This window comes from Pongo pygmaeus, chromosome 8 (genome assembly GCF_028885625.2).
Source record: "Pongo pygmaeus isolate AG05252 chromosome 8, NHGRI_mPonPyg2-v2.0_pri, whole genome shotgun sequence".
NCBI lineage: Eukaryota > Metazoa > Chordata > Mammalia > Primates > Hominidae > Pongo > Pongo pygmaeus.
Window position 1 is genome coordinate 28,452,643 of NC_072381.2, and position 21,642 is coordinate 28,474,284.

A 21,642-nucleotide genomic window follows, 5' to 3' on the forward strand; every position below is an offset into this window, starting at 1 on the left:
ACTTGATGATCTTGTGGCCCCCACCCAGGAACGGACTCAGGGCAAGGAGACAGTTTTGACTCCCTGTGATTTCATATCTGACCTGACCAATCAGCACTCCTAGCTCACTGGCTTCCCCTGACCCACTAAGTTGTCCTTAAAAACTCTGACCCCTGAGTGCTGCTTGGGGAGACTGATTTGAGTAATAATGAAACTCCGCTCTCCTGCACAGCTGGCTCTGCGTGAATTACTCTTTCTCTCTTGCAATTCCCCTGTCTTGATAAACTAGCTCTGTCTAGGCAGCAGGCAAGGTGAACCCACTGGGTGGTTACAATGTCTGGTGAGGATTCCAACGAATGTAGATGTAATGTACAAGACAGCCATAACAGAAGAGGGGAAAGTTACAGGAATCTATGAAATAAATGAAAATATATCATATTTAAATTTGTAGGATGCAGGTATATCAGTGCTTAGTGGAAATTTTCTGCCATTAGATACTTTATTAGAAGGAAGATCTCAAATCAATAACCAAACTTCCTTATGTAAAACTGGAAGAACAAGAACAAAAAGCAAGCAGTAAGAAGGAACTAAGAAAGATAAGAATAGATATCAATGAAATTGAAAACAGAAAAATGAGAAAAATCAATAAAACTAAAAGTTGGTTCTTTGAAAAGATCAATAAATTGGATAAATCTCTATCTAGCAAGAGTGACACACAAAAAAAGTGTGAAGTCCAGATTACCAATATCAGGAAAGAAATAGGGGAAATCACTACATACCCTGCATACTTTATAAAGATAATAAACAGCTTCACTCACATAAATTTGACAGTTTAGTTGAACAAGAATAATTTCTAAAACACACAAACTACCCAAACTGACCAAGATAACATAGACAATTCAATAGTCCTGTGACTGTTGTAAATAATTAATTCTCTGTTGAAAATTTTCTGAAAAAGAAATCTCCAGGCTCAAATAGTTTTGCCGGTAAATTCTACCAAACATATAAAGAAGGAATAAAACAAATTCCATTCAACTTCTAAAGAAATTAAATCAATAACAAATAACCTTTCAAAAAATAAAGCACCAGGCCCAGGTGCTTTCACTGGTAAATTTTACAAACACTTAAGGAAGAGTTAAGTTTGAATTTAGGTCAATTTTCCAAAATCTCTTTTAGAAAATAGTAAAGAAAAGACTTCCCAACTAATTTTATGAGGTCAGCATAAAATACCAAAATTAGACAAAGACTATAGACAGTAGGCCAGGCGCTGTGACTCACCCCTGTAATCCCAGCACTTTGGGAGGCTGAGGCGGGTGGACCACGAGGTCAGGAGGTCGAGACCATCCTGGCTAACACAGTGAAACCCCGCCTCTACTAAAAATACAAAAAAAAAAAATTAGCCAGGCATGGTGGCAGGTGCCTGTAGTCCCAGCTACTCCGGAGGCCAAGGCGGGAGAATGGCATGAACCCGGGAGGCGGAGCTTGCAGTGAGCCAAGATCGCGCCACTGCACTCCAGCCTGGGTGACAGAGTGAGACTCTGTCCCAAAAAACAACAACAACAACAACAAAATAATAATAATAATAATAATCCTTCCCCCTCAGAGTGTTATATTTGTTACAATTTATGGAGCTACACTGACACATCATTATCACCAAAGACCATAGTATATATTAGGGCTTACTCTTGCTGTTGTACATTTTATGGGTTTGAATAAATGTATATGGTATGTATCCACTATTATAGTATCATGGAAAGTAGTTTCACTGACCTAAAAAATCCTGTATTCTATGCCTATTCATCCCTTCCTCCCTACTAACTTCTAGCAACCACTGATCTTTTTACTGTGTCTATAGTTGTACCTTTTCCAGAATGTAATACAGTTGGGATTATAGAATAAGCAGACTTTTCAGATTAGCTTCTTTCACTGAGTAATAGGCATTTAAGTTTCCTCCATGTCTTTTCATGACTTGTTAGATCATTTCTTTCCCATGCTGAATAATATTCCATTCTCTGGCTTGAACACAGTTCATGTATCCATTTTCCTACTGAAGGATATCTTGGTTACCTCCAAGTTTTGGCAATTGTGAATAAAACTGCTGTGAACATATGAGGGCAGGTTTTTGTGTGGACATAAATTTTAAACTTCTTTGGGCAAATACCAAGGAGCACTGAATTGCATGCTGAAATGCATGGTAAGAGTCTGTATATGTAGTAGTATAAGGAACCATCAAATTGACTTCCAAAGTTGCTGTACCATTTTGCATTTCCACCAGCAATGAATCAGAGTTCCTGTTGCTCCATATGCTACTCAGCATTTGGTGTTGTCAGTGTTCTGGATGTTGGCCATCCTAATAGATATATAGTGGTATCTCATTGTTTTCTTTTTATTTCCCCAATGACATATGATTTGGAGCATCTTTTCATATGCTTTTTTGCCATCTGTATATCTTTTTTGGTAAGGCATCTCGTAAGGTCTTTGGTCTAGTTTTTGGTTGGATTGTTAGTTTTCATATTATTGAGTTTTAAGGTTTCTTTGTACATTTTGGATAGCAGTCTTTCGGCAGAGGTGTCTTTTGCAAATATTTTCTCCCAGTCTGTAGCTTGTCTTCTCATTCTTTTAACATTGTCTTTCTCAGAGAAAATTTTTAAAGTTTTAATTATGTCCAGCTTATCAGTTTCTTTCACGGATTGTGAAACATCTTCAGTGTTGTGTCTAAAATGTCATTGCCATATTCAAGGTTATCTAGATTTTCTCCTATGATATCTTCTAGGAGCTTTATAGTTTTGTGTCACACATTAGGTCTGTAATCCATTTTGAGTTAATTTTTGTGAAAAGCGTAAGGTCTGTTTCTAGATGCATTTTTTTTCATATGTGGCTCTCCAGTTTTTCCAGCACCATTTGTTGAGAAGATTATTTTTTATCCATTGTATTGCCTTTGCCCCTTGTCAAAGATCAGTTGACTATTTATGTGGGTTCCAGGCTTTTATCATATTGACTCTGCCATCTTTTCCTCCTGCTCATGCTATCATGGATTGATGTCTCTTGCCCACAAAGCCTCTTAAAGTTGTGTAATCAGAGCTGGGCATGGTGGCATGCACCTACAGTCCCAGCTCCTGGGGAGGCTAAGGTGGGAGGATCCTTTGAGCCCAGGAATTAGAGGCTGCAGTGCTTTATGATCATACCTGTGAAGAGCCACTGCACTCCAGCCTGGGAATATAGCAAGAAACTGTGTCTTAAAAAAGTTTCACTGGCTGGGCGCAGTGGCTCACGCCTGTAATCCCAGCATTTTGGGAGGCCAAGACAGGCGGATCATGAAGTCAGGAGATCAAGACCATCCTGGCTAACACGGTGAAACCCCGTCTCTACTAAAAATACAAAAAATTAGCTGGGTGTGGTGGCGGACGCCTGTAGTCCTAGCTACCCGGGAGGCTGAGGCAGGAGAATGGCGAGAACCTGGGAGGTGGAGCTTGCAGTGAGCCAAGATGGCACCACTGAACTCCAGCCTGGGTGACAGAGCGAGACTGTCTCAAAAAAAAAAAAAAAAAAAAAAAAGTTTCATCATCATTGCTGATGGTAACTTTCCTGAAAACACTGATATTTGTGCCAAAGATGCTGTCTCTCAATTCTTCCAAGGAAGTGAGCTTTAGGTGCTCAGGTCAATGAATAAATGAATAGAATGGTTAGTCAGGGTCCCAGCAAGAAACAAAATCTAACTCAGATGTCTCAAGAGAGTATAACCAAAAGACTATTTACAGCAGCATGGTCAGGTTAGGGCCACCAAAAAGTGAGGAACCCAGAAATTAACTTCAGTAGGCAGCCTTTTCCACCCTAGATCTGAGGAAGCAAAGGCAGAAAATAATGTTACCACAGCCCACTGAGTGCTGGGGGCAGGCTGGGAGTCACATAAGAGAAACATGTAATGATCCAGGAGGTCAGATGCTCCTCATTGACTGTGAATTTTATTAGGAAAACAGCATCATTTGTAGGTTGCAGGTTTGAAGTTTTTACTACATCCTATAGAGCAGCAGTGCAACCTTACAAAATATTATCTCCCTGCTGCCACCTTAACTGAGTGGGCATTGGGCCATCTCGTTATCTATCATACTAGCTGCTTCCTGAAGTGGGGTCTGGTGATAACACCAGTGAAGTCCAAGGGCATGCCTGAACCCGCAGCCACACTTCTGCTGTAAAATAAGTTCCTTGGTAGAAAGTGATATTATACAGATTGTAACAGAGAAGGTTGGAAAAGGGTCTTGGGTCAAATGGAAAAAATAGTGCAATGACCTTCTTCTCAGCCCTGGCTATCCTGTCCCATGGGACCTCAGACAGCGTTGCTTGTGTTGGACTGCAAGCCTAAAGTAGCTACTCCAGCTCTTGACCCTGACCCCTCTAATCATAGGGCTAAAACCCCACCCAAGTGGTCAAAATGACATTTCAGCTACCTTTTCCACAGACTTTACTTCTACCCCTTCTCTCTCAAATCCCCAAGCCTTCACCCAAATAATTAAAAAACAAAATGAACTCCTCTTTAAACCAGGCATGGTGGAATGTGCCTGTAGTCCCAGCCACTTGGGAGGCTAACGAAAGAGGATCTTTTGAGCCCAGGAGTTTGAGTCCAGCCTGGGAAACATAGTGAAACCCTATCTCTAACAACAACAACAACAACAACAAGTAAACTCTTCCTTGACTGCATACCAAAGCTCCTGTGCATATCAACCGAGGCAAGGAGAAGCAGTACCTGGAGAGGGTGAGGGTTGTTTCGGAACCTCAGCTCAGCCAGGGGCAATGGAGCTGGGGGTGGAGGTGGCAATGCTGTATGACTTCTCTCACTACCAACTCATAAACTCCAGCCACAGACGCGTGTTACACTTGGACCCAAGCAGTCCTACATAAGCCATGAGTCACAGTGCTCATGTTGGTACCTGTTCACAGAATGTGAGTTCTGCAAGCAGCATTTCTCTTCTCTTCATTGCTGATACTGAAGGATGGAGAAACGTCAAAGGCCTGAATCTGTTTTTTTCTCTCATCTGTTGTCTATCTCTGGGGCTGCCCGCTGTAGGCATGTTACTGACAGCAACATGTGATGGGCCTTCTCCATCACATCTCCAAGTGGTTTCACCATTTCAATTTCTTCCTACATACTGGGCTTGCTCATTGCTCATCCCAAACTTCAGGTCTTAAGAATATTGCCATAGACATTCCTTTATGAGGTGATCATATATTTCGAATATGGTAAAAATAATTAATACTAGAAGATGGATCCACAGGGAAAAGGGCAGTCAGGTATGTCTGAAACCTAAGAAAGGATTTGGCTGTGTTTTCCAGGGATGTAAGGATAATAGTATATAGAACAGAACATCTAGGCCAAATTGTTGGTTAGGAATGCTATCTCCTTGGTTCGTTTTTTTAGTGTCTTGCTATCTGTCCTGAATCTTGGAACCACTGCTCTAAAAGAGTTCTGAAAAATTTTGTCTTCAAGGCTCACCTTTACATAAAATTCACTATGGCTGAAACGAAACTCATATTCCTTCTTGTTTCTGTCTTGGGTTTTCTCTCGGATTGGTAGTGCTGAGGCTTGAAACATTGGAGAAATGTTTGATGTTTTTCTTTCCCTTTTCTTTCCCCTCTCCTTCACTAAGCATGGGACAGTTATTCATTGTGTCTTTTACATACATCTCTTTATTGCCAGCCCCCATGTGGGGATGTCTTGGCAGTTGTGTATGTTGGCCTGAACCTCAGGAGAAAAATCTCAGCCAGAGATATAAATTTGGGGATGAAGAAGCCAAGAAGACAACCGGGGACAGTGTAAGCAGAGCAAGAAGATAAAACCATGCTAAAATCCTAAAGACAAAATTGTTTAAAAAATGAGCAAGAGGATCACAGAAAAATAACTGAGAAATAGCCAAGAGGAGCTGTTCGCCATGGTGCATGCCTCTAATTCCAGCAATTCAGGAGGCCGAGGCAGGGGGATTTCTTGAGCCCAGCAGTTTGAGACCAGCAACATAGCAAGACCCCATCTCTAAAAAAATTTTTTTTAAATTAGTTAGGTGTGGTGATGCATGCCTGCAGTTCCAGCTACTCAAAGGCTGAGGTAGGAGGATTACTTCTTGAGCCCAGAAGTTAGAGACCACCCTGGGCAGCACAGCAATATCCCATCTCTTAAAAAAAAAAAGAAAAGAAAAGAAAAAGAAAGAGAGGAAATGGCCAAGAGATGGAGGAAATCCAAGAGAAAATGATATTGCCAATATCTGTCAACAGTATTACAGGTTGCAAGAGATAGCCCTGGATTTATTGATGAAGTTTTTGTTTTTGTATTTATCTTGGTGTGAATAGCACAGTGCAATGGTTCTCACACTTTTTGGTTGTACAAATTATTGTATACTCTTAAAAATCATTGAGGACCTGAAAGAACTTTTGATTATAAGAACCCCAAAGAGATTACATCTCTTATTTATCCTACTAGAAATTAAAACTGAGAAAATTTTAAACATGTTAATTTACTTAAAAACAATAATAAACCTATTACCAGTTAATAGAAATGTTTATGAAAATAACTACTTTAAAACAAAACAAAATTGAGAACAGTGGCAATGTTTTACATTTTAGGAAATCCCTTTAATATCTGGCTTAATATCACAGAAAACCAATAAGTTCACATATCTTGTTCTGCCTTCAATCTGTTTTGCTATTACATGTTATTAATATATAGCCTCTGGAAAACTCCATTATATTATCATCAGAGAATGTGCATGAAAAAGTAACATATTAACTATGAAAATAGTTTGATCTTGCAACCCCCCTGAAAGGTTTTCAGGGATTTCTAGGGATCTGGGGACCCCAGGGCAGGAGAGCTTGATAATACTGTGAACCTCATAAATAAGATCTTTTTGTCATAATGAAAAGTAAGCTAGATAGACTTAACTGAAGTTTCAAGGGCTATCTGATGAGAAGTGGAGGTTGTTTCATTGACATTCTCTAAGGTTGGGAATGGACTCTACAACATTCATTCAATTAATTCATTCAGCATACATTTATTTAGCACATATTATGTGCCATGAAGTACTCTAGATACTGAAGACATACCAGTAGACAAAACAAAAAATCCTTGCCTTCATGAGACTTCTAATAAAGTGGTAAAATATATTGTGTATCAGAGAATGGTTAAGTCCTATGCAGGAAAACAATGTAAAGAGGTCTAGAGAATGCTGGAGGGATTTGCATATTTCAGTAGAATGGACAGGGAAGCCCTCTTTAAGAATGCAACATTTGAGCGAAGACCTGAAGGAGGAGAAGCCATTTGGATATCTTTTGAAAGGGCTTTTCCAGCTATTTAACAAATTAATTTCTAAACATTTGAAATTTTATTTATATGTAGTCTTTAATCAAATATCCATTGTATCTGACATTAGCTGCAGGTATAAGGAAATAAGACAAGAGAACTGAGGTTTATTGAGTGCCTGCCATGTACCAGGCACTGTGCTAAGTATTATGAATGAGGTTTGGTACCTTCACTAAGATTTACAACTTAATGCAGGAGGCAAGGTGTAGACATACACTTCCTGCAGTCTGGGTGTAGCAGTTCTTATGAGGAGGGAGAGTTGGCTTGAAGTTGCACGGCCAGAAGTCATGCACCTGACCTACCTGAAGTCTATGCCTCCCTTTCAAGATGAATTAGGGTGCAGAGGATGCTCTCCACTATAACAGAGGGGAAGCCAGCAAGTTAATACCTGATCACATCTTTTATAGAGCACTTTGGTTAACAACATGTCTTCACAAATTAACTCATTTAACCTTCATAACAATAAGAAGCAGATGTTCTAAGAAGTGTTACTATGTCTCTCAGAGATGGAGAAAGGCTAAGAAAGCTGGGTAGTATGACAACGCAGTTATAAGGTAGAGTTGGACCTAAATTTAAGATAATCTGCTTCAAGCACAGTGCTTTTCCCACCGCAGTGCAGCTGTTATGAGCAGCTGCTGAAATAAAACAGCTTGATATTCTCCTGAGTCCTCCCACTGACTCAAAAGGAGGGTTAGGTTGAGGTTGGGGTGGAGCTAGACCTCAAGAAGAAGCCAACAAAGTCATACACAGCGCTGCCCACCTGCGCTTGCGCAGGGGAGGAACACTCAGTCCGGAAAAACGCCCGGGATTCTGGGTTGCGCAGCCGTGGAGCTACCTCAAGGCGGAACTGGGGAGTACAGGGCTTCGGCAGCCTGAACACCCGGTGTGAAAGGAAGGTGGCAGACGTGGAGCGGCGCGCATGCGCAGCAGCTCACTCTGCTGAAGGGCTGAGAGGCGCACCGGGGCGGCCAGCTGGGCTCGGAGCGGAGCGGGGTCAGGATGGACGAGGACGTGCTAACCACACTGAAGATCCTCATCATCGGCGAGAGTGGGGTGGGCAAGTCCAGGTGAGGCGGAGGTGCGGGTCGTGACGAGGATGGCTGGGCTCTTTCTGCCCCGGTGGCTGCTGTCTCCTGGGCCGCGACGGGAACTGTAAACTGCAGCGGCGGGGTCGGGCTGGCTGCGTTCGCGCCCTCCTCGACATCTGGGCCGCGCTCTCCCGCGACTTCTGCTTCTCTCTCCCCACCCGCGCCTGCCTGGTTCCCGGCCTCTGCCAGGCCCAAGTTCTCTGGGTCGCTGTCCCTCCTGTAGCGCTGAGAAAACACCATTCCGAGGGCCGCGGCTCGGCCGGCCGGTTTGCTGCGCGGAGCTCAGGGCGTGGCGGGCTGGTTTGGGCCCGAATCCGGCCGGGGGCGCCTTGCCTCGAGCCTCTCGGGGTTCAGGTTGCCTGTCACCCGAGACCCGGGAGACATAACTTTCCCACTTCAGGGTTTCTCTGGGGCCTTTTCTAAATGCGTAATGTCCTCGGGAAGTTTCGTGACGCCTTAGTTCCCATTCCTGGCCTGTTTGGGCGCAGCTTAATGTCGATTCTTTTACTTTTTTATTAGTCGGCTGTGAAAGAACTGGATCTTGTGACTGCTGGAAAATTTCGCTTTAGTGTAAGGTTCGAGTGCTTCAGCCGTGGGCCACCTTTGAAAATAAAATGTAATTGTGATTTCTCATTTTGCCACATCCTGTGGAGACAGAAGATTAGTGTTGTCCTTTCATTTTTGACTTTTTCCTTGGGGAAAATAATATTGACAGTGGAGTTGAGTATAAGGTAAGACATGGATCTAGGTGGATGTTGCTAGAGGGCTGTGATTTCATCCAGGTCTTGGAACAGAGTTCTCCAGCTGATGTCATTCTTGCCATCTGATTATGAGTAGGTTATGTTCAAGGCCGTCCTGATCCTTAAACCACATTTACAGTCCAGGGGCTGTAATCAGTTTCATATTTTAGCTATACCTTCTGATACACATATCTTTCAAATAATTTTTTGTATTTCATAAATTGAAGTAGCCTTAATTCTACAAACTAGAATGAAAGCTCTCCTCAAATAACTTGTAAAAGTCACTTCATAAAGTCTTACTTTTTAAAAGCTTCTTCAGAATTTGAAAGCTTATGTAATATATTCTGATATTATTTACTTATTTATTTTTTTTTGAGACGGAGTCTCGCTCTTTTGCCAGGCTGGAGTGCAGTGGCGCGATCTCGGGTCACTGCAACCTCCGCCTCCCGGGCTCAAGCGATTCTCCTGCTTCAGCCTCCCGAGTAGCTGGGACTACAGGCGCGCACCATCATGCCCAGCTAACTTTTGTACTTTTAGTAGAGATGGGGTTTCACCATGTTGGCCAGGATGGTCTCAATCTCTTGACCTCGTGACCCGCCCACCTCGGCCTCCCAAAGTGCTCGGATTACAGACGTGAGCCACCAGTTTGACAACACATTTTCATAGTGTTCCTCATGTAATGTCCTCTGTGTCTCCTGGAATGAAGGATTTGCACATACCAAGGAACAGAATAATGAAATACTGTGAGTTAGCAAACCAGCATGATTTGTCTGTGTGTGTGTAAAAGGCATGAGTAAAATTATTTACATGATCATCTATTATTGCACATATATATTTGAGTGTTAAAAAGTTAATGTAAACATTGTCTTAATAGGAATTTCACAGCCTTGTGATCTTTCTTTTTCTTTTCTCCTTTTTTCCTTGAGATATCGTTCTCATTTAAGTTCAGGCATATGAAATTAGTGTTTTTGAAGTCAGGAATGGTTGGTTGTCATTTCATGTAGTTCAACCCAATACATGGTCGGTTAGCACTTTTTCTAAATGTATTGCATGGATGACAAGTTAGGGTGTGTTAAAATTTTCTGGAAGGTTAACTGGAGTATATAAACAAAATCCGTCTGCTCTACCCGCTGTTTTTTTGAGACAGGGTCTTATTCTGTCACCCAGACTGGAGTGCAGTGGCATGATCATAGCTCACTGCAGTCTCAATCTCCTGGGCTCAAGTGATCCTCCCACCTCAGCCTTTTGAGTAGCTGGACTATAGGCACGAGTCACCATGTCTGACTAGTGTTTTTTTATTTTTTATAGAGAGGAGGACTCACTGTGTTGCCCAGGCTGTCTCGAACTCCTGAGCTCAACAGATCCTCCTGTCTTGACCTCCCAAAGTGCTAGGAACATAAGCATGAGCCACCACAACCGGCCCTACTTCTAAAATTTTTTTCACAGATGGGATTTTCCTGTGTTGCCCAGGTGGTCTCCAACACACGGGCTCAAGCCAACCTCCTGCCTCATACTCCTAAAGTGCTGGGATTGTAGACACAAGGCATGACACCCAACCGAGGTTCTCCTTGTAGAGTAAGGCCTGTTAAGTGGATTTATCAGTCTCCCTAGTTCATGCCACCAAAACAAAGAAACAAATTTACCGTGGGCCTAATCTGTTTTAAACTTTTTCCTCAATACGTAGCAATGGATTATCAACTGCTCGATGCAGGATTTTGTCACTTTATTTCTTTTGTGAAAGGATTACATATAGTGAGAAAGTTGTCTTATTTGTCTAGCTAGATATACATTATTGGCTTATGTGATATGCTATGGAAAACAATCTTAAACACTTACGTTTCTGGATAAGATGAGCATAAATGACTCCACTGAAATAGAAGTCTATGCCTTTTAAAGTGAATTAGTACAAAAACATTTGTTGTGGATATTATCTTAAAGGATTGTTTTAACCAAGTTTGTTTCTATTTCATTACAGAGCTGGAGCTAGTGGAAGTGAGATAGCACTTGTGTTGTTGGGGAAAACAAAGGATATGTTTAATCCGAATTAGTGGATTACTTTCTAGTGTATTTCATAGTGTTAGAGTCTAAAGGGTATGTGATAGTAGTCAGGAGATCAGGATTATGAAACTGGGGCTGCCACTTATGTGACCTTGTGTGTGATACTTGAATGCTGTAGGCCTTCATTTCAAAAGCGAGGGGGTTGGAATAGAAACCTCTCAGACCCTAAATGTGTAAGACTCCGATTCTGTGGCTAGGCCTGGTAAGGTAAAGAGTAGCAGAATGTGTCAAGAACTGGAAGGGATTAGAGAGACCTATTATCTAAATTGCTGTCCCTCCTATGCCCCTTGCCTTCCCTTTTTTTTTTTTTTTTGGTAAATTTCATTTGTAAATTTAAAAAATGCAGATTAGTCATAATCACACTCTGTTTATTATAAATTTGGTCACATCTAAGTGCCATGGTGGTAGTTACTCCTTCCATCTCTACTTCTGCATGGAAAACATTTTCCTCCTTCAACTTTGAAAATATGAGGGTGTAAATATACAATATTATAAGAATGGTGCTTCTGCCAGGTGCAGTGGCTCATCCTGTAATCCTAGCTACTCGGGAGGCTGAGACAGGAGGATCTCTTGAGGCCAGGAGTTCGAGACCAGCTTGGGCAACATAATGAGACCATGCCTCTAAAAAAATAAAAATAAAAAAATCAGCTGGCCGTGGTGATGCACACCTGTCATGCCAGTTACTTGGGGGCCTAAGGTGGGAGGATTAGTGAGCTGTGATTGTGCCACTGCATTCCAGCCTGGGTAACAGAGTGAGATCCTGTCTCTTAAAAAAAAAAAAAAAAGTGTGCTTCTTAATTATTTTGAGATTGTCAGTTCCTTTCAAAATCTAATAGAGAAATGGACTCTCTGTCCCTTTCAAAGTCTAATAGAGAAATGGACTCTCTGCCTAGAAAAAGGCATACATAGAATTTAGAATACTTTTTGGGTTACCAGGGTACCCCTGTCTAAGATCTGATGTATATCCAGAGCCTGTATTAAAATTTGTTGCTTCACGCCATGCCACCAATTCCCTGCCTCTCATTACAAAGTACTGTTAATAACAAAGGCCATTTAAGGATTAGCAATTGTGAGAGAAAAACCTCTGGCTTTGTGTCTGCACATTGCCATATGTTCGATAAATAATACCCAATATCATCATTATTGTATTATTATTATGATATTATTACAACTAGTCTACAAGGTAATCTTAACTTATGTTTTTGTAGTAATATTTTCTGTGGTGACCACGTGTAGATATTAATTATGTATCTTTTCTTAAATTATGGGTAACTGAGTATGTTGGGAGAGAAGAAAAATTTTATAGGTAGTATTTAAGAGTCTTACTAGTATTGTTACCTATGTTCCAAGTAAGTAAATATAGTCAAGATGTTAAGTAGATAAATCTAGAATTTGACTCTTCTTTTTTACTTTGATTTTATGATGCTGGTTTTATGGTAAATACAAGAAAACAAAACCAAGTAAGGGAGAGTTAATCGTTCAAATATAATTAATGACACTGGGTTTGGAAACTACCAGGAGGCCATTATGTTTTGCAAAAACTCTACGGACAAAACATACCTCTACCAGCAATAATCACAACCTATAGAAAGAGTCATAAGATTTTTCTATAATTTAGATATCTGATGGCTGTTTCTTTGATTTTATTCATGCAAACAGGTCAATTAGGAGAGTCTTATACTTCAGAAGTTAACATGAGGGAAGATTGAATGACGTTAAAATCAAGGGCTTTAACAAAAGCTTAGATTTTATTTTTGAAGAGTTTCTAATAACTGACACTTCTGCTTCATAGTAAGTAAAATAATTCTGGAAGATGTAAAATCTTAGAGTACCCTTCTAATCTGGTGTCTTTTGCTTTTATCCTTTCTTTCTAGTTTCTTACCATTTCCTAGGTTTAGTCCTTTGTTCTCTCTTGCCATAATCATGGCAGTTGTCTTCCATTGATTTTCTTCCATTTTTTGTTAGTATTAACTTTTAAAAACAAAGAGCAGTACTTGTCTTAACTTTCTTTAACAGCCTCCAGTAGCCTCCAGTTGCCTACTTGGTTTTACACACTCTACCTAGTGTTTGCCCGAGTCTACCTACTCTGTCCTGTAATCTTTCTTTTAACCTCTCTTTTTACTGTATCCTCTCTTAGGTAGTAGCCATACTGCGTGTTACAGAATGCTCGGCTTTGATATATTTCTGGTTTTGCTTGAATTCAGAGTGGATTACACAATCAGATTTTTTAAAGCTAGTTTGTTGCATTCTAAGAGACTTTATTTTTTCCCTTTTCATCTATGTCAGTTAAAGCATGACATGCTGCTAATATCATTTTCTCAGAAGGACATACCAGAACAGTTAAAAAACAACAACAACAAAAACCCCCACCTTTTGTACTTGGGGGATTGTGTAGGAGAGCATGGGGAATATATTTAATAGTAAACTACTTTGCTCTTGGGATTTTTAAATTGCCTTTCTAGTAATTTAATTTTTCTGTGTATACCTGCTCTGAGGCAGTATTCCTAGGAACAGGCCTACATCAGTTATTTTTATCTGCATCTAATAATTTGTGACCAAATAATTATGAACACATTTATCATATGATTAGAAAATTCAAGTTCCCAACCTGTCTTTTTAATATCTCTTTCAGCCTGCTCTTGAGGTTCACAGATGATACGTTTGATCCAGAACTTGCAGCAACAATAGGTAAGCCTGTGTTTAAAAATTCTATAGAAATGGCCAGTATTTTCTTGCCTTTGGCCTTTTTAATCTAAATCCTTCTACCTTCCTCTCACCACCCCACTGCCTCCATGTCTGTTGAAATCTTATTTGTTCTTCAAGACTTAATTTTGGTATCATTAAATCTTTGAAGCCTTTCTAGATCTTACCAAGAGAAAATAACTTCCTTATGTGTTGTCTCATGGTACTTTATTAAAACTGCTAATGTGATTATCTGTACACACTTTTCTTTCCTGTACTATGGATTATCTTTTATTTTGTAATATACAACAGTTATTTGAATACTTATTGTATGCCAGGGACTGCTACTAAGAGGAGGGGTTATAATATTGAATAACAAACTTGGTCTCCGTCATCATAGACCTAACAGAGTGTGTTAATTTTGTGTGTTCAGCATTTGCTACAGTGTTTGACATGTACTCTTATCTTCACATATGTATTGATACTAGTTATTAAGGATTGTTAGGAGCAATGATACTTAAATGCCTTTTAAGGATAAAATTTAGATCACCTGAAAATGGTTAGTCACCCTAACTTATGAGAATATATGAGAAGATAGAGGTAAGTATTTTGGTATCATGTGTTTAGACGTAGACAATGTAAAGGGATGAAGAGACCACTTGGAATAGTTGAAAGGTAGCTGAGCTGAGTCAGAGCTGGATAATAGTCTTGGTTGGCTTTGCCTTGAATTACATGTAATCTTGATGAAGTCACTTGACTTACTAACTTCATCTGTAAATTGGGAGGTTTTGGGCAGAGAGAATACTTTTTTTTTTCAGCTTTAAAATTTCATGATCTGATGAGAATATAGTAAAGATGATCCTAGCATTATTGTTAGGGAAAATAAAGAGTTTCTCTTAACTGCCTTTATTTGTTTTCATTGATTGTATGTCTGTTTCTAAAATTTTATTGTGAAACAATTTCAGACTCACAGATTTGTAAAAATAGCACAAATAATTCTTGTGTATCCTATTAAATTACTCCAAATGTTAATGTTTGTCACATTTGCTTTATCATTCTCTCTCTACATACACAAAGTATTCTTTTTTAAAAAAATGAGAGTAGATTGTAGACATGATGTCTTCAATGTCTGCATACTTTAATGTGTATTTCTTAAATGAACATAGATACATTTTATTGTCTATACACAGATTTTATCAGTTGTCCCATTAATGTCCCATATAGCAAAAGACAAATAATTGTTTCGGGTCCAGGATCATACATTGAATTTAGTTACTTCTCTTTAGCCTCTTTTATTTCATTTAATTAATGAATCAATTTATTTTCGAGACAGAGTCTAGCTCTGTCACTCAGGCTGGAGTGTAGTGGCACCATCTCAGCTCAGTGCAACCTCCACTTTCCAGGTTCAAGTGATCCTCCTGCCTCAGCCACCCAAGTAGCTGGGACTACAGGCACATGCCACTATGCCTGGCTAATTTTTTTTGTATTTTTGATAGAGGTGGGGTTTGCCATGTTGACCAGGCTGGTCTCGAGCTCCTGACCTCAAGTGATCTACCCACCTCGGCCTCCCAAAGTACTGGGATTACAGGTGTGAGCCACGCGTCGAGCCTCTTCAGCCTCTTTTAATCAGCAATTCTTCAGTCTTTATTTGCCTTTTCAGGGCCTTGACATTTTTGAAGAGTAAATAATTATTTTGTAGAATATCTCTCAATTTGTGTATGTCCAGTGTGTCCTTAACGGTTAGATTCAGGTTATGCAGTTTTGGCAGCAATTCCACAGAAGTGTTTTTCAGAACATAGTGTCAGGAGGTACACTGTGTCTGTTTATCCCATTTACTGGTGGTGGGACTTTGGTTACTTAAGGTGATATATGCCAACTTACTCCTCTGTGAAGGTATTATTTTTCCCTTCATAACTAATATATTTCTTGTAGAGAGATACATTGAGACTATATAGGTATCCTCCTCCTTATACTTTTTGCCCTCCTGTTGTAGCATCCATTGATAATTCTTGCCTGTGACAAGTGATAAGGACAGTATATGATCTTGTCATTCCAACTGTGATGGTTATCAAATGGTGATTTTTTTAAAATGCCATCACTCTATCTATGTATCTTGTTTGGAATTCTGTAAGTAAGAGCTCTTTTTTTTTTCTTTTTTTGTGAGGCAGTGTCTCATTGTGTTGCCCAGGCTGGCCTCACCCTCCTGGGCTCAAGTGATCCTCCTGCCTCAGCCTCCCAAGTAGCTGGAACTATAGCCATGTACCACCATGCCCAGCTCAGGAGGAGCTCATGTTTGTTTGTTTCTTTTTCTTCATATGAACTCATGGTGCCTCTAAATTTTCAATAAATTAGGCATTACTTAGCTTTTGCATGATATTAAGATTTACAGATTTACTCTTATTTGTGTCATAGGAAAGAGAATCATTTAAAACACGAATTCAAAATCAGTTGTAATTTGGCTTTGTTGTATTATAATAATAATTATTATTATTTAATTTTATTTATTTATTTTTAAACACAGTCTTGCTCTGTTGCCCAGGCTGGAGTGAAGTGGCACAACCTTCGCTCACTGCAGCCTCCACCTCCCCATTCAGGTGATTCTGGTGCCTCAGCCTCCTGTGTAGCTGGGACTACAGGCATGCACCACCACACCTGGCTAATTTTTGTATTTTTAGTAGAGATAAGTTTTGCTATGTTGGCCAGGCTGGTCTTGAACTCCTGGCCTCAAGTGATCCACCTGCCTTGGGCCTCCCAAAGTGTTGAGATTATAGGTGTGAGCCACTGTGCCCAGACTGGTGTATTATTTACTCCTATAAAAATTACTTAGTAGTAAAACCTTATTTTGGTCAGAACCTGCCTGAGTACATATTGGTAATGGCTAGCCAGGAGGAGAGCAGTAGCAACTGGCAGGAAAATAAACTTGCCTAAAGTTAAAATTTTACTGAAGGAATGAACATACATATAATATTAACTGTCTTCATTACAAATCCAAATGGAATTTGGAGACTTGTAGCATAACAAATCGTGGGTTGTCTTTATTACTAAAAAGGCTTTGTCTTCTCCAAAGACAAATACTAAGATTATAGTATGCTGGTGAAAATATATATAATTTGTTCCCCAAATAGGCCCTGGATCTTGAATATGTTGAACAAAATATCTTTTACATTGAAGCATCAGATTACTTTCTGCCTTAGGTAATAACATATATATATATATATATCTATATATCTATCTATCTATCTATCTATATATATATATTTATATTTTTTTTTTTGAGACAAGAGTCTTGCTGTGTTGCCCAGGCCGGAGTGCAGTGGTGCATGATCTCAGCTCACTGCAATCTCCGCCTCCCAGGTTCAAGTGATTCTTCTGCCTCAGCCTCCCAAGAAGCTGGGATTGCAGGTGTATGCCACCATGCCTTGTTAATTGTTATGTTTTTAGTAGAGATGGGGTTTTGCTATATTGGCCAGGCTGGTCTTGAACTCCTGACCTCAAGTGATCCACCCGCCTCAGCCTCCCAAAGTGCTAGGATTACAGGTGTGAGCCACCATGCCCAGCCCACAAATGAGTTTTAAAAATAAAAACAATTACTTAACGGCCTTGTGAAAATTAGTGTTTTATGAAAATTGGTATTTTACCCCACAGTAAAATAGTAGTAAGGAAAGTTTATTGTTACCTTTTAGTAACTTAGTGAGACACTTAAGTTTCTGTCTTGCATAAAATACTCTTTTAAGATAATTGTTGGATTTGGGATTTGCAGATGGTACTATAAAGTTAGCATTTTTCTTTGTTGGCAATTAGTAAAAACAACAAAGAGAGGGAAAAACTGACACACAAACCCAGCATTCCACTAAACTAGAAGACAGTTAAAAACCCCAAGCCACAAAATAGGTGGAATTGTTGCCAGGAGCAGTGGCCATCGGGCTGGCTGCATGTGAGAAGAAGTAGGTAGGATGCCATGGCTGTGGAGCTCAGAGACAGCAAGAAACACCCATGAAACTGCAAGGCTCCCCTGAGGTATAAAACCTAAACCCCTTGTTTACAAAAGTGAAATGGGTTTCTTCAGCTCAAGGCAGGAGCTTTCCTGCACCTGATTTGATTCTAAGAAGTCGGGGAAATGAAGCCAAACAAGGAGTCACATAAACAAGCCATTTTTGCTGGAAGTAATATGTGTCTGTCTCTATAGCAGTTGGGGAGGAGATGACTGCATTGTGAAAAACCTCCAGACTGCCTGTCTGCATTGGCTGTTGAGAAGTAAAATGCTAAACTGTCTCTTAGGTAAATCTCTGAATCACAAAAAAGTTGTCAGTCCAGAACTGGAGGCACTCTGGCCTTCTGCATGAACCTCCTACAAATATCAGGTTCTGGACAACCAGCACTTCTTCAGAGATGAATAATCAAAAGGAATTCGTTAAGCTTGACTGCCACAAATGTTTGGAAATAAAAAAGGAAGAAAGAAACAGAAAAACAAAGGACAGATGAAGAACAGTAACCTAAAATATTGCCATAAAGAAGATGAATATTGTGATCAAACATTTTGCCATGAGTTTAGAAAGCTTAATGAAGTATTTACTGCTGAGAGCACAACGCAGTTGATAAAAGAGGCTGGGGAAGAAATAGAGTGATTGCATGAGAAAATGCAAGGTAAGCTGATTGAGTGGAAAGAAAAATAAATGAAATTAGAAAATAAAACTATTACTGAAATGAAGATGAAATTGAAAGGATCACATAGATAATAGAGAACTGTAGAAAATACAATAAGAGACAGAGTCTAGAAATGGAAAAAGCAGGTAGAATTTACCAAAATTAATGAAAATGTTAAAACGAATTAGAAAATGATAGATATGGAAATCAGAAAAGGAAATCCAACATATGCATATTTGAGACTAAGAAGGAAACATAATGAAACACAAATATTTTAAAATGTAGTACAAGTTAACATTTCTGACATAAAAATAAACACTCATACACACAAAATTGCAAGTTTTATTTTTTTTATTTTTTTGAGGCAGGGTCTTGTTCTGTCGCCAGGCTGGAATGCAGTGGCACAAACACAGCTCACTCCAGCCTCGACCACCTGGGCTCCAGTGATCTGCTTGAGCCTCCTCAACTGGAACTACAGGCACGTGCCACCATGCCCGGGTGATTTTTGTATTTTTTTGGAGATGGGGTCTCACCAAACTGTTGCCCAGGCTGGTCTTGAACTCCTGGGTTCAAACAGTCCTCCTACCTTGGCCTCCCAAAGTGCTGGGATTGCAGGTGTGAGTCACTGCTCTCAGCCTGCAAAAATGTCTTGACCAGTGTTTTTGTTTGTTTGTTTGCTTATTACATAGGAGTGTTTGATAAAAGATAGTATTAGGTTTCTTTTTCTGCTATGACAGGATCACATGGTGGTCCTTAATCAGGTACTTATCTAAGTAATTGGTAGCATAGATGGAATTGGTAAGCATGGAAATTAGATCCTGTAGAAATTAGTTATACTAATTTTATATAATCTGATTAAATAGGCACAATTCGCTTTATTATTTTTTTTTTATTTACCCCGTTTTATGTACCTTTTGACTATAAAAAGGGTGCTTTAAAAACTATTTTCAAATAAAAACCTAGAAAATGAATGTAAAACCATTTTTCTACTTCAGACTGGGTCACAACATATTTCTTAATCTATTTTAAGACTTATAATTGTTAAAATATGTGAAAATGTCTTTTGAGGGTTGGTATATTTCAACTACACTTAGACAAATTGTGGTTGTTATGGGTTGATGTTATTTCCTTAGTGAGCTTTCAAAAATACCTATGACTTCTGCTGGGCACAGTGGCTCATGCCTATAATCCCAGCACTTTGTGAGGCCAAGGCAGGAGGATCACTTGACCCTGGGAGGTCAAGGCTGCAGTGAGCTGTGATCGTACCACTGTATTCTAGCCTGGGTGACAAAGCAAGATCTGTCTCAAAAAAAAAAAAAAAAAAAAAATTTTCATGACAAGCTTAAATAATATTGAAATTATCTATTCTTTAAAGGTTACATTTTACCTGTTGAATCAATCTGATCCTTCTTCCTTCTTTACCATTCCAACTTCTTCAAGTTTTCTATTCTTAGAATAGTCTTGGGAGTGTAACTTGGAAAGTATTCATTTTCTCTTAAGATAGTTGCACATAGTATTATTTTAAACTTTTCATTATCTGTGATCGTGGCTCTTCATTTCTAAAATTCTCTATTTTTGTTGTCTTTTCCTAAGGAATGTGTCTATTTTATTGTTTTGAGGATTGCTTTAATTTTTTTCCCTCGTTGTTGTTCCTGCTTTTCTTTTGGCGTTATTTTTTTGGTTTGTTAAGATAAATATTAAGTCCCCTTATTTTTAATGCTTATTCTTTGTTAAAGATGTTCTCTAAGAACCAATTCTGTGTTCCATAGGTTTTGGTATGGAGTGTTTCTTTGTCATTGCTCTGGATACTCTGAATTTTCAGTTTTGTTTTCCCCTTTGAACATTTGAAATCTTTGGGCCAGGCGCAGTGGCTCACACCTGTAATCTCAGCACTTTGGGAGGCCGAGGCAGGTGGATCACTGAAGGTCAGGAGTTCGAGACCAGCCTGGTCAACATGGTGAAACCTCCATCTCCCCTAAAAATACAAAAATTAGCCAGGCGTGGTGGCAAGTGTGTGTAATCCCAGGTACCTGGGAGGCTGAGGCTGGAGAATCGCTTAAACTCAGGAGATGGAGGTTGCAGTGAGCCAAGATTGCACCACTGCATTCCAGCCTGGGTGACAGAGAGAGACTCCATCTCAAAAAGAAAAAAAACAAAAAGAAAGAAATCTTTGATTTCTGTACCTTAGTCTATAATCCTTAGGCTATACCTTAGTCAGAAGGCTGGGGCTAAATCCAGCCTCCCAACTTCTAATTTGGAATTCTTTTAATTATTTCACAGTATATCAACCACAGATTTGACCTGAATGTCAAAGAATGCTAAATATAATTAAGAGGGAAGCAGTAAAATTAAATATGTTAATTAATTAAATGTGCCTGGGTCCACTTCTCTTAATAATTCAAATTATCAGCTAGAGTTGAAAAAGAAGTAAGAAAAGGTTGAAAATAGATGAACCAGGCAAATGCAAAAATGCAAAAGTGGTATGGTAAAATATAGCCTAAGTTAGGTAGAATTTAAGGTTAATGCACTGGACGAATAAAGTGGATAGTATGTAATGTTGGCCCAGTAAATTAACTAAGCAGCTATAACAGTCATAAACAAGTAGGCACCAAACATAGAAGCTCTCTATAAAAGCTTCAAAACACAAGAAAAGAATTCGATGAGGGCCAGGTGCAGTGACTCACGCCTGTAATCCCAGCACTTTGGGATGCTGAGGAGGGCGGATCACCTGATTTCAGGAGTTCGAGAACAGCCTGTCCAACATGGTGAAACTCCGTCTCTACTAAAAATACAAAAATTAGCCAGGCATGGTGGCTCACACCTGTAGTCCCAGCCACTCAGGAGGCTGAGGCAGGAGAATCACTTGAATCCAGGAGGCAGAGGTTGCAGTGAGCCAAGATTGTGCCACTGCACTGCAGCCTGGGCGACAGAGCGAGACTCTGTCTCAAAGAAAAAAAAAAGAATTTGATGAAAATACAGTTATATTAGATTTGCTGCATTTCTTTTGTAGGTAGATACACCCAAAAGATACAGATAAAGGCATAGGGAATTGGACTAACAAAATCAGCAAATCTTTTGAATAAAGACCTCACTACTTTAAAAGCCCATG

General features: G+C 39.6%; 1 protein-coding gene across 3 annotated transcripts in view; it reads left to right on the forward strand.

Moving 5' to 3' along the window:
- Positions 1-8,030: 8,030 nt before the first annotated feature.
- RAB18 (RAB18, member RAS oncogene family) overlaps positions 8,031-21,642 on the forward strand; it is a 35,915-nt gene continuing 22,303 nt past the window's right edge. For 2 of the 3 annotated variants that reach the window (XM_054435717.2, XM_054435719.2), the window contains exons 1-2: positions 8,148-8,388; positions 13,840-13,895. In XM_054435717.2, coding sequence (XP_054291692.1) covers positions 8,321-8,388; positions 13,840-13,895 — 124 coding nt within the window. In that variant the 5' untranslated portion in view covers positions 8,148-8,320. Of the gene's footprint in view, positions 8,389-13,839; positions 13,896-21,642 lie in introns of all 3 variants that reach the window. The other variant, XM_054435718.2, reaches the window with a different exon arrangement.